This window comes from Varanus komodoensis, unplaced genomic scaffold, assembly GCF_004798865.1.
Source record: "Varanus komodoensis strain SLA01 unplaced genomic scaffold, ASM479886v1 scaffold8, whole genome shotgun sequence".
In the NCBI taxonomy this organism is placed as follows: Eukaryota; Metazoa; Chordata; class Lepidosauria; order Squamata; family Varanidae; genus Varanus; species Varanus komodoensis.
Window position 1 is genome coordinate 4,804,248 of NW_025336481.1, and position 12,050 is coordinate 4,816,297.

Consider the following 12,050-nt stretch of genomic DNA (forward strand, 5'->3'; position numbering starts at 1 on the left):
AAGAAACCGCTGTTATGGTTTATATAAATACAGCGCATCATTTTGTTTTCCTATATAAGGGCCCAGCCGTACTCCCTATTCAGCAGTGCCAAGATCAGACAAAAGCCAAGTCAGGATTGGATGTCCATCCAACGGGATCCCACCCAAACGATGTAGTCGGTTGGGCCACCATATGTGGAATGGTGATATTATTCCACTTGCTCTGAGCATGAACTCACCATATAGTTGTGCAGTGGGGTTACCTATTGCACTGAAATTTATTGGCACATTGAGTAAAATGTGTGTAATTCCTGAATGCATATTTACACCAGGAAAGTTCGTGTATTACTTGCTAGAGAGTGCTGTGATTTAGACATGATCAGCTTAACTCTCACAAATCTGACTGGTGACAGTGATTGGGAAAACGGCATGATACCAGCTTATATCAGCTCATGCTCAATACCCAGTGGGCAACAACAGCAAAAATTTTAATCATGGATCAAAATCCTCCACTACCAAAATTAAGCAGTGGAACTCACAGTCAGTGAAGCTTAGAGTGAAATTCTTAAACAGGTTTTGCCATGCAGGCTGCAAAGGTGAGTTAACTTGCTCCAGTTTCTGCCCATTTTTATGAAAGGTGAAATAACAAGATGGCATTTCCCTCTAGCCCTGAATGGAGACTTTGTTAATTTCATTTAAAACTATCTTACAAGAAGCCGTCTCCTTATTTCAGGAGCCTCAGGTGGCCTTTTGTTGCTGTTTTGCAATATGCAAATGTATTTAAATTTAATTGATGAATGAATTGGCTAAAAGACTGGGTAGGGCATTGATTTACCTAAATTGCAACATTGCTGAAGTACTTCCTTTCCGTGAAGGCCCAGAGGTAGAGGAGCTAACCTTGAGCTCCAGATCACAGTGTTTCCTGCCAGAGACTGATACTGATGCATCTGCTAGCCATGGTTCCACTTTGTCGACATGGCTCTATCTGCCAGAAACAAGCAAGATTTCTAAGACCCCAGTACAAAATGGAGAAACCATTGTGGCAGTTTAGCACAACCAGGTTGTGACCAGGCTGCTCTCTGGGACAGTAGCCAGTCAACCAGTTTGGTAACTATGCCACAAACTGAGTCCACAGTGTGAGATGGGAGTGCTCATTACACAACTTTTGTAGCCCAGTGACAGGCAAGTCTCCCTCTCCAGCTTGCCTTGCGATGTGCTGAGTTCTCCCAAGCCTTCCGGGAAAGTTCCCAAGGGAAAAACTTTCTGAACTTATCCCAAGAAGACTCAAAAAACTAAACCATGAGTTTTCCAAGCACCACCCCAGCCGCTTCCCCTTCCAGAGACCACTTATCCATGTAAAGTTTGGGGATGGGCAGCAAGGGAGACACAGAGGGGATGGCATGTCCCTTTTACCCCACAGGCAATGCTCAGAAGCATCCAGGCCTGTTAAGGAGGGACCTACAAAGCCCCTCTTGAAATCCTCCTTGTTCTTCCAGCAGTGAGTTGGCTACGGAAGGGTGGAAACTGGTTGGGAAGACTGCAGACAGAAGCTGGGCTGCTTGCAATGGGAGGTGGATTTGCAGACTGTGGGGAGTCCATATTCCAAACCCCCCCCCACCCACCCACACATTTCTGAGATTCAGCCCGTCACTCACACAGCATCCCCGCTTAATCGCTCTGGTTTTGCCTCCCCACTAGTAAGAGGCGGATCAGCAGTGGTGCGTTACTGGAGAAGCAGGAAAGAAGGTGGTTCCTGGCTCTGTCCCATGACTGGGCCCTGCTTCACCTGTGCACTTTAAGCATCATAATGCAGCTGGTCGGCCTTCCAGGCTGTGGGATGAAAAGGCATTTCAGACTTTTGCAGAGAAAGAAGTCAGGTGATGGGCGATGCCATGTGTGCATTCTGCCTCTCCTTATGCTCCTTGTTTTCCCCACTCCGGCCTTTTCTCCCATCTTGCTTTTCCACAACTCCAGGATTTGCCAGTGTTTCATTATGAGCAGAGAAAACAGCACGGTAAGGGTGTGAAAATTCTGCACATTTACGTGCCCGCTATAAACACCGATGCTGTAAGTGATTCAAAGGTCTTTGTAAGAACCAGATGACGTTGGCGCCCATCTGCTCTCCCTTCTATCCTCAGGAAGGAGAGCATTTGCATTAAATGAGCCATGTCACAATTAGCAGGAGTAAGCAGAGTTTATTAAAAATTGAGCAACCCCAGTTTTAAACCTACAGGAACAGAAAAAAAAACAAACAAACCTCCACTTTAGACTTTAATGCTCTAAATCGCTTGGGGAAATGGAACCGTGCAAAATCCATAATGTCATTTTACTGTCCGATGGCACAGAGAGAGAAAGAAGAATGGGAAGGGATCACACTGCCAAAGTTAAATGCCGTCTTGCGCTGCTTATAGCCCATTAGTGCAGTAACAGAGCTGTGCATCTCCTTCCTCTGCATTGACTTCCTCAGCGATACTTTCAGCAGGATCACAGGAGGATCGATACAGCTTGTAAATGCTTCCACATGTTACTTAGGGTTGCCAGCATTTGATTTAAAGAACGCTCCTCATGCTCAGATAGGCCAGAACACAAACAGGATGGATCAAGATTGTTCAGGCTAAGCCACAGACCGCCTGGCAGGCCAAGGATAGAGCAGAGAGACTTTTAGGTTGGGGTGAGGTTGGGCAAAACCTGGTGGATGGGGGCGGGGGGGGGATTAAAAGAACTGAGCTTATGCTGGGTGGGACCTGGCAGAATCTGGACCTTGCTGGCTTTTCGGTCAATCCCCCAAACTAGTTACCGGACAGAACATGTGTTAACTGGTCAGTCTAGCAAAATGTTGGGGGATTGGCAAACTTTGCATTACTAAGACACCTTTCTACCATAAAAACCTCATATGAAGCATATGTAGAGTCCTTGTAAAGAGAGACTGATGGGAAGTGTGGGGGGGGGAGGTGGGGAGTCCAAAACAGAAGCACATGTGCAAATATTAAAGCACCAACTGCTATTCAGAGTGCAGTGGTCCCTTCTGGTCTGGAGTACAAAGACCCACATTGAATCTTCCTTTATCTAATACTATATATTTATCTAATACTATATATAATCATAGGGCAAAGAAGCCTGAAAAGGAAAGGCCTTCTCAAGAAAGAATATTCTTGCCACCTTCTTGATCTTTCTGCTTCCATACCTTGTAAAGATTAATCACCAGCCCTTTTTATTCACCCAGTGATGTAGGTGGATACTATTCTCTCCCACCTGAGGATGGAGGGCTCAGGTGAAGAGACAGCATCCTGGTAATGATTTCACGGCTGTGGGCGGCATTACAGCATGTGCCAGGTGTGCCATTCCAGCCCTTCACCCCCATCACAACTTTCAAAATCCCCTTTCATTAGCCCAAACTATTTTTAGCCCAAACAGCAAATTGATTGTCCAAGTGTGTGCCTTTATCTAGCTAAAAAAGTACAATTTATAAACAAAGGAGATGTATCTCCAGGCTTGGAGGAAACCCAAGCCTACACCAATTTTTTTTTAAACCCTAAAATGGGTGGGTTGGAAGGAAGAACTGGAAAAGAAGCCATGGGGACTGTGTGTATTTAGTAGCCAGAGAACTTTTTGGGAGAGCAGGAGTGAGGACTAAAACAAAGGTTGGTGTAATACAATGGAGTATCCTGGAAGAGGGCTTGTCAGGCTGGCTGGCTGGAACCTGACAAGGGGTAGAACTGCAAGGTCCTTACTATCTGTAAATGAACTCTTATTATTATCATGTTACATTTATGTTCCACCTTTCTTCCCCTTGCAAGGAACTCGGTGCCTTACTGAGCTCCATTTTATCCAGAAAACAATCCATGAAGCAGGTTAGGCTGAGAGTTAGTGGCTGGCCCAAAGCCACCCAGTGGCCTTCATGGCTAAGTGGGGACTACAATCCTGATCTCCCGAGTCCCAGCCCTGCACTCCAACTTGTGTGGAAAACCCCCTTTATTGGGGCTACACCACGTAATGAGGGCAGGAAACATGCCCCAGGACCCCGAACCACCTGCCTCATCGGCTGCACACGTGGAAGAAACTAGGCTCTTTGAAATGAACGGAGCAACTGCAAGCAAGTTTTCCCCTCCATTATCGAACTCCTGTAGTCCTTGGGAAAGTAGTATTTTGTCTTCTCTAACAAGGTACACTCTCATGAAGGTCCCTGCAGGTTTACGTTTAAAGAGGCTCAACAGTAATTCCATTGCTCCATCTGTGTGCCAGAAAGCGACTTGGCTGCAGTCCGAGATCTGCCGGCTGCCACTGAGAAGAAACGAATGTCGTCCCCGGAGCCTTGTTGCTCTTTCCTCACGCCATTTACCATGCTGTTTACATCGAAGGGCGCGCTTTCTGCTCCTACCATGCAGCATCACATAGGCGATAAATTTCAATGATCTTCCACATATCACCTCAGCCTTCTGCCTTCCTCCGAAGAGGAAGAGGCCAGTTCAAGAGGGCATCCATTCAATTGGCCAGCCGCTGCCACCACTTCAATTAAACAGCAATAGTAAATTTTTAAAATGTTCGCACACACACGCACCACACATCCCAAGCCAGCTGTTCGCCACAATAAGGCTCTGGTTTATTTTTTACAATAAAATGTAATGAAAGTTAAATTAACAGTGTAAAATATGTAACGGCTTGGCTGTAAACGGCGCATACTAATCGCTGCCTTCCCCTTTCCTTCCTCCCCCAGTCCCTTTCTTTTTCTCCTGAGGTTTCAGTAATTTGCTTGCGATCATATAAACAGCGACACTGTTATGAATTTAGTGAGCATCCTGCTGGCAGCGATATAATAAGTGAATTGCGCCGCATTTGCAGATGATTAAAAACAGGATCAGCGTTTTTCAAATTATCTTGGAGGGGGAATGAAATAACGGTGGTGCGGCCCTAAACTGTCAGCTCCTCTGGTTTTTTTATGGAATAGAATAAAAATAATGATGATAACAATGAAACACAGAATGTGAATTTCAAGCACAGGCGGGCACTTGTTTTGACAGCCGTCTTTGACGCTCCTAATTACTGCCTTGCATAAAGGAGGGCTCCACTGTTTCTCCTTGACTCCTTTTTTTAAAAGCTCTGACTGGTAGCAAACTTTTACGTATGTTTATAATTGACATGTATATTTAAACAAAGGCAAACAATGGCAGAAACCTTAATTGTGAGGGCATTGTGAGAATCGGGTTGGCAGCTTATAATGGCAGAATTAGGATCAGGTATAGGGTGCAGGTGAGTCGGATGGAGCTGGAGAGGGTGAGAGCTGGGAAGATTCTGGAGGGTGATGGAGAGGTTCTGGAGAAATCTAGTATGTGATGGGGTGGACATTGGCAAGCCAGGGTGAGAAGTCTGTTGGACCAAGGACAGAGGATGGAGGAATTTGGTGGGTGAGGCTACAGGGCAGAGATGGAAAACATGTTGGACGGCAACTGCCCTGAGGCCTAGACAACATCGTGTCTGGAGCTGGGGTGGAATTGCATGGCCTGAGGATGGATTCTGCGTTCTATATAAGGTCTGAACAGAATCCTACACATATGCAGCTCTGTCCGCATAGGCCCCCTGCACGCATCTGGGGCCCCTGTTTTTTGCAGAATTTCTGTCTGAATGGAAGAACCTGTGTGCACAGAGACCATCTGAATATAGTTGTGCGGAAGTTAGTGGCAGGGACTCAGGCTGCAGTCACTCCATGTTGAACATATAGAATGCAGCCTATTCACTGGTGAAGATCGGAACAGGTTCGAGTGCCAGAGCCAAAGTCCTCCTTCAAGCAATCACAACCCACAGACGGTTTTCCTTGGAAATTTTTCTTTATTGCTCCCAAGCACAAATCACCCAGAATGGATCTCTGTGCATGTACAGAGCAGTTTTTTGAGCCCACTCTTAAGGTTTACCTCCAGCAACTTGCCTGGGCTCCATCCCCCTGGGAGGGCTTTCTGAAGGGGAGCACACCTCCTCTCCGTGTGCTGCTGATTCAGTTGGGCCTCCCACCTCTGTGGACACCTCCACAAGGACTCAAGAGCAGGTGGGCCTGGTCTGGGTCTGAGAACTCCTCATCCTCAGAGACCCCTCCCACTGGCTGTACGTCTTGATTGTTCCCAGAAACTGCCCGACTCGGTGAAACGTCTGGCCTTGAGATAATCGCCTCTGCCTCTTTTGTCTCAGCATCTTGACCAGCCCATCCACAATCTCACTGTAATTTGTTTCACGTTCTGATTCCAGATTTTCTGGGATGCAGCCAGCAGTCCGTGAGAACAATTGCCCAAGACCATCATCCTTCTTACTCCCAACATCAACTCTCCTCAGTTCCAGGATGAGGAAGAGCGCTTAAGATGCTTTTTTAAAAAACTATCAGGCATTTGAACTTTAACTTTGATTCATCTGAGCAGTCCCAGAGCTGATGTTATGGGATGTTGTTGCTTTGTTTCATTTTATGTACATGGATCCTGAGTTTTGTACTGGGATCCTTGAAGGACTCCTTCCATTCATGGAAATACTTGTGATCAGGGCTTTTTTTGTCATAGAACGCACCGGAACCGCGTTCCGGCACCTTTTTTCCAATGGATTTTACGAAGTGATTTTGAATCGCCTGTCAGGAGTAGCAGATCGGCAGCAAACATCATTAACATAGTGCCTGCGGGGTGCTGATAGTGAGCGAGTGCTTACTGCCAGCAGCTACCATTATGTTTATGTGTGTGTAGAGTGGCTGGCTTTACACTGAAAATCTTTTTTAGTGTAGAAGTGTGACCCCAAGATGTGAGTTCCGGCACCTTTTTTTTTTTTTTTAACAAAAAAAGCACCGCTTGTGATCCAGTGGAGAATCCCTCTGGTAAAACAGGAGAAGGAACTTTTGTAAGCGCTTCTCATCGTCCTCCACCTTCCATATTGGATTTTTGGGAGATGCATATAGTTGCAAGAGGAAGCAGCAAAGGTCTACTAACAGGATACGTTAGCAGGCAGGGATTCAGGAATCAGATACAAACATACATACATACATAGTTGTTGTTTGTTGTTGGTAGTCGCAAAGTCGCATCCGACCCATCGCGGCCCCATGGACAACATTCCTCCAGGCCTTCCTGTCCCCCACCATCCCCCAGAGTCCGCCTAAGCTCACACCAACTGCCTCAGTGACTCCATCTAGCCACTTCATCCTCTGCCGTCCCCTTCTTCTTTTGCCGTCAATTGTTCCCAGCATTAGGCTCTTCTCCGGGGAGTTCTTCCTTCTCATGAGGTGGCCAAAGTATTTGAGTTTCATCTTCAGGATCTGGCCTTCTAGAGAGCAGTCAGGGTTGACCTCCTCACATACATACATGTGTAAATTGCCATGGACCTTTTAATTATATAGCACATGGTATATAATAAATGTACTGCACATGGTAATATATGGCAAAATCAAGGACAAAAAGGGAAAATGGTAGGATAGGTTGCCCATCTCAGAGCTTCCCTTCTTACTTTTGATTCCAAGACTTGATGTCTTTGAGGCAAGATCAGACAAGTGGAACAGGTAGCAAAGAATGAGTGCTCCAACGCAGTTAGATGACTCAAGCATTGATTCAGCCATGGATGGAGACTAAAGGTTTAAGTGAAAGACTTCATGGAACAGAAAGAAAAGATGTAATGGTATATGAGAGAATATTCACAAAACTGTCACCTGTTGCTTTTTTTTTAACAAAAAGCAACCATTAAATGCACCAATCATAATAAAAATACCCAACTCCATATTTTTATAGCCTTTGTTAGGCCAACTCAAAGATCACCGAAAATGTGCACTTCCAAATCTCCAGATTCTTTTATCACTAGTTGTTAGAAAAGCAGGTGAGGGGGGACAGGAATGGGGGGGGGCTGATATTTCTTGTATTACGTTCCTTCACCCCCAAGCACCTGAAGCTCTCTGGCCAGGTTACAGCAGCATCTTGATGTTGAAATCGGGCCTTTGCCACCATCAGTTTTAAATGAAATTATGGAGGAGGTCTTCCCGATGTTCTTACTGGGTTCCACTAGGTTCTGTGTTGGTTTCACTGGACCTCCCCATGACTGCTGGGAAAAGGAAGAGACAAGCAATCACTGGTCCCCCATTTTGGAAAATATGGAATCCAGGTGATATTGAGAACAACCTCCCGTACTTGTGTAACCAGCTGCAGAGTTTTGGAATGCGAATCGTTCTTGTTTCCAGTTTGCACCCTTACGTCTTTTTGGCTTTCTCTAGGTGCCCCGTTCCTGGCTGTGTTGGGCTGGGACACATCAGTGGCAAATATGCCTCTCATCGTAGTGCCTCAGGGTGCCCCCTCGCAGCCCGGAGGCAGAAAGAAGGGTCACTCAACGGCTCGTCGTTTTCATGGAAGTCACTCAAGAATGAGGGTCCAACCTGTCCAACCCCAGGTTGTGATGGCTCAGGTCATGCGAATGGAAGCTTCCTCACACACAGAAGGTAAACAGCACACCTGGAGCAGAGGCATCTTGTGAGGAAGGTGGGAATTGAAATCCATGTTGCAAAGCCATCTGAATGTCTTCTCAGCAATCCTTAATTCACTAAGACTTCTCTCACGAGGGTATAGCTTTGCAGTCTAAGTGGATATATTTCAGAGTAGCATTTAACTTGGGTGAAAAAGCACTCAAGATTTCAAATTTGCATTTATCTATCAATATCTCAGAACCTAAATGTGATGGTGCAATTTTCAAAATGTAGAATCTGTTTAATATTTTAATTTAATTGCCTAGAGGTATTTCAGGTCAATGTTTACTTTTCAGTAACAAGGCTCATTTTTATAAAGGTTTCTGCAACTTCAGTTTTCAATCTCTCTTTTTAATCAATTAATTTTATCAATTTTATCAATTAATTTTTCTCAATCAATTTAATTAATTAATTTTAAGCCACCTAGAGATGCCATAGGCAAAATAGGCAGCATATAAATGTTTAAATAAATAAATAAATAAAAATAATCCCAAAATCACACTCAAGTGAACCCTCTTTCTTAGTATAGAATAGGGACGTGTTAATGGTTTAAAGGATATTGGAAATACGTTCATACTTCAGTAGTCTAAGCACAACTGTTATGAATTGGAAGAATGGGGTAGGTGAAGAAATATCATTGACTGATTTTGAATGTTGAAAATTCACTCCATTTCAGATCTAGCAAAACTTGATTCTGCTATGGGAACTTCATCCATGCCCAGTGTTATGGGCGATAATGGGAATAATTCTGCAGATTATGCATAGAAACTAGCTCACCAAGTCCCTCGAACATTGCAGTTGTTCCAAACAGTCAGTGTTTACTGAAATTTACTGGCAGTTGAGCGAGGCAAGAACAGAGAAAAGGGTAGACATGTCATGAGCGGAGCCAGCTGAAGCCAGGGGTCAGACTAGATGGCCCAGGAGAACCCTTCTGACTCGCTCTGTTTCTATGATTCTAAAAAACTGTAGCTGCATCAGACCAAAGGATCATCTTACTTCCAATAACGGACAGTCAGCAAGATGCCTCTTGAAAACTCACAGGGCGTGAAAGTTGGCAAGCTTGTGGACATCTCTCAAGAAGTCATATTTAGCCAGGGATGTCCAATTGCTGGCCCCAAGCCTGGATGAGCATTTTATTTATCCTAGGATGCACGTCCTATGTTCAGAGTATTTGTCTCCATATCCCACCTGTCCTTCTCTTTGCCCCTTCAGTTGTGGGTGAATACTTCACAAAGTGCTCAGACATAGTCCTGAAGAGAGTATACAGGACTTATCTGCTAGTGCAGCAAGTTTCTGGGTTAGAATTGTTTGGGTTTATGGTCCATAAAATATGTGCTTTGATTAAAATCTGCATTTTATAGTTGAATCTTTTATGGGGCAACCTGCAAGGGAATTTCTCTCATACATAACTGTCATTTTTCTTTCTTTCATTTTTTTCTAAACAATTCAAACACAAGCTTGTCCAAATGATGGCAAATTCCTGATGGATGTATAAAAAATACTGGGTATAAAGTCAGCTGAAGAAAATGCCACTGGGAAATGGTTTTACAAGGAACATAAAATAGCTGTTTTCTTTTTGTAATTTTCCCCCACTGAAAAGGGGGAAAATAATAAAAATCAGAATTAGAGAAATCTTTCTTCTCCCAGAGAAGAAAAACACATTTTTCACTTTGCCTTAAAAATGAATGTAAACATGTCTCATAACAAACTGCTTTCCTGAAAAGGTTTTCAAACTTTTCCAATATACCAATTTCTATTTTGGATCAGGAGTAGTCCTTTCAACAGATTTGAACTTTTCTCTCAAGAAATATTTCCCCAGATAATTCACATTTCCCCTAGCCTGTTTTGGTACCATTGTTTCTCACAGCCTCTGCTAATTCCTCAGCTTCTTCAGAATATTGGAACCTTTCTTATTCTGAGTCAGAGCATTCGTCCATCTTGCTCAGTTTTGTCTGCACTGAAGGGCAGAATCAATTTATTTGCTTTATAGTCTACCAGTTTGTCAAAATGGTACTCCAAATGCCACTGTCAGGTATCAAGACATCTTTGCAGGCCCCAGTTCCTTCTGATTTAGTTGCTGATTGCCACAAAGCTGCAAGAGATATTACAAATGAAAATCTTGTGAATTGAGATATTTCATCAGAGATGAGCTTCTCTGGCTTTACTTCAAATGTGTGCATTTAATGCCTCCGCTTCATATATTACCTGGTTTCAGTGCATCTTAGAGGTTCTAATAAAATTTACTTTTCTGTGTCTTTTAGCCTGTCAGGGTGTCCAAGAGCTACTTTTGCTGGGAAAAAGGGGAAAATCTCAGGGGATGAAATTCTCAACACTAAATTCAAGACCAGCGATGGTGAGAGAATAAGATTTATCACTTGGCTAGTTCTGTAACTGTGATGTTAAAAAAAAGCCTAACGTGACTTCATATGTAGTAGTGTGTATCCACGCCATTACCAGCCTCATTGAACCAGGATGATCCATACAAATTAAATTAACACTTCTATCCCATTTGCTAAACTTTGCTCCCCAGTGATCTTTATTGCACTCTGAAGTTCCCCTGCAGCACTGAAAACAGGCTTTGCTTCAGTTTGCATCCTCTCTAGCATCTGAAAAATTCCCTATTTTTCCAAAATAAATTATTGCACATGTTACTAGCATTGCTCCCCAACAGCTAGAATTGCACATTAAAGTTCCTGGAGAATGCTGAGAACAGTAGGACTTTTCCTCTCTAAATGTGCATAGGCTTGCCCCTTACATAAGTTCTAAAAATATTCCAAATATTCTGCCGGCTAGATCATGTTCAAGGTGCTAGAATGCTGTGATTCCCGAGCAGAAGACCAATTTAAATCCTTCCTCAGGTTGGCAAAAGAGTTTCGGCCCATGCAAGAGAAAGTCCCTGGTTCCCAGCTGTGGAGTCTAAACAACCTCGAGCTTTTGTGGATGAGATTCCACAGGGCTAGCACTGATGATAATGAGGTCATGCCATTGCATGCGATGACAGACTTGGGTTGTTACGAATGACCCGGCATGCTGGCCACCGCAGTCTGATCGCTCTTCTTCGGCACTCCTGCCCACAGGAGCGGCTAAACAACCAGGGCTCCAGCTCTGGCTTATCAGAGGAGAAACAAGCCAGAGTTCTGGGTTCAGACATCATGCTAAAAAAGGAGAAACCAAGCAGGAACTGCTGAACATGAGAAAAGCCATAATGGGTCAGACCAAAGGTCCAGCCACAGGGTGGTAAAGAAGCTGCCCACAGGGATGGGTGCCAGACCCCCTCTTGCCCAAGCTCCTCAGCAGCTGGTGTGTGCAGCCAGGCCGCCTCTGGTCAAGCAGGAAGCCCATGGCCAGCCAGGCTAGTAGCCACAGACCCCTCCTCCCTCGCGAATCTGCTCAATCCCTTTGGAAAGCCATCCCAATGGGCAGCTGCCACCACTTCCCAGAGCAGCAAATTCCATAACCTAACCATACACTGAGAGAAGAAGTCCTTCCTTTTGTCTGTCCTAAACCTCCCCCACTTAGCTCCATGGGATGACCCCGGGTTCAAGAGGGTGAAAAATGTCTCCTCCTCTTCCACTTTCTCCACACTGCCCAGTTTAAACACCTCTAT

At 44.6% G+C, this 12,050-nt stretch overlaps 1 protein-coding gene across 1 annotated transcript in view; it reads left to right on the plus strand.

The window, feature by feature from the left end:
- The window catches only part of MYT1 (myelin transcription factor 1), a 98,209-nt gene that overhangs the window by 78,188 nt on the left and 7,971 nt on the right, over positions 1–12,050 (plus strand). The window contains exons 19-20 of the mRNA XM_044455149.1: positions 8,198–8,419; positions 10,705–10,796. Of these exons, the coding sequence (XP_044311084.1) occupies positions 8,198–8,419; positions 10,705–10,796 (314 nt within the window). The remainder of the gene's footprint in view (positions 1–8,197; positions 8,420–10,704; positions 10,797–12,050) is intronic.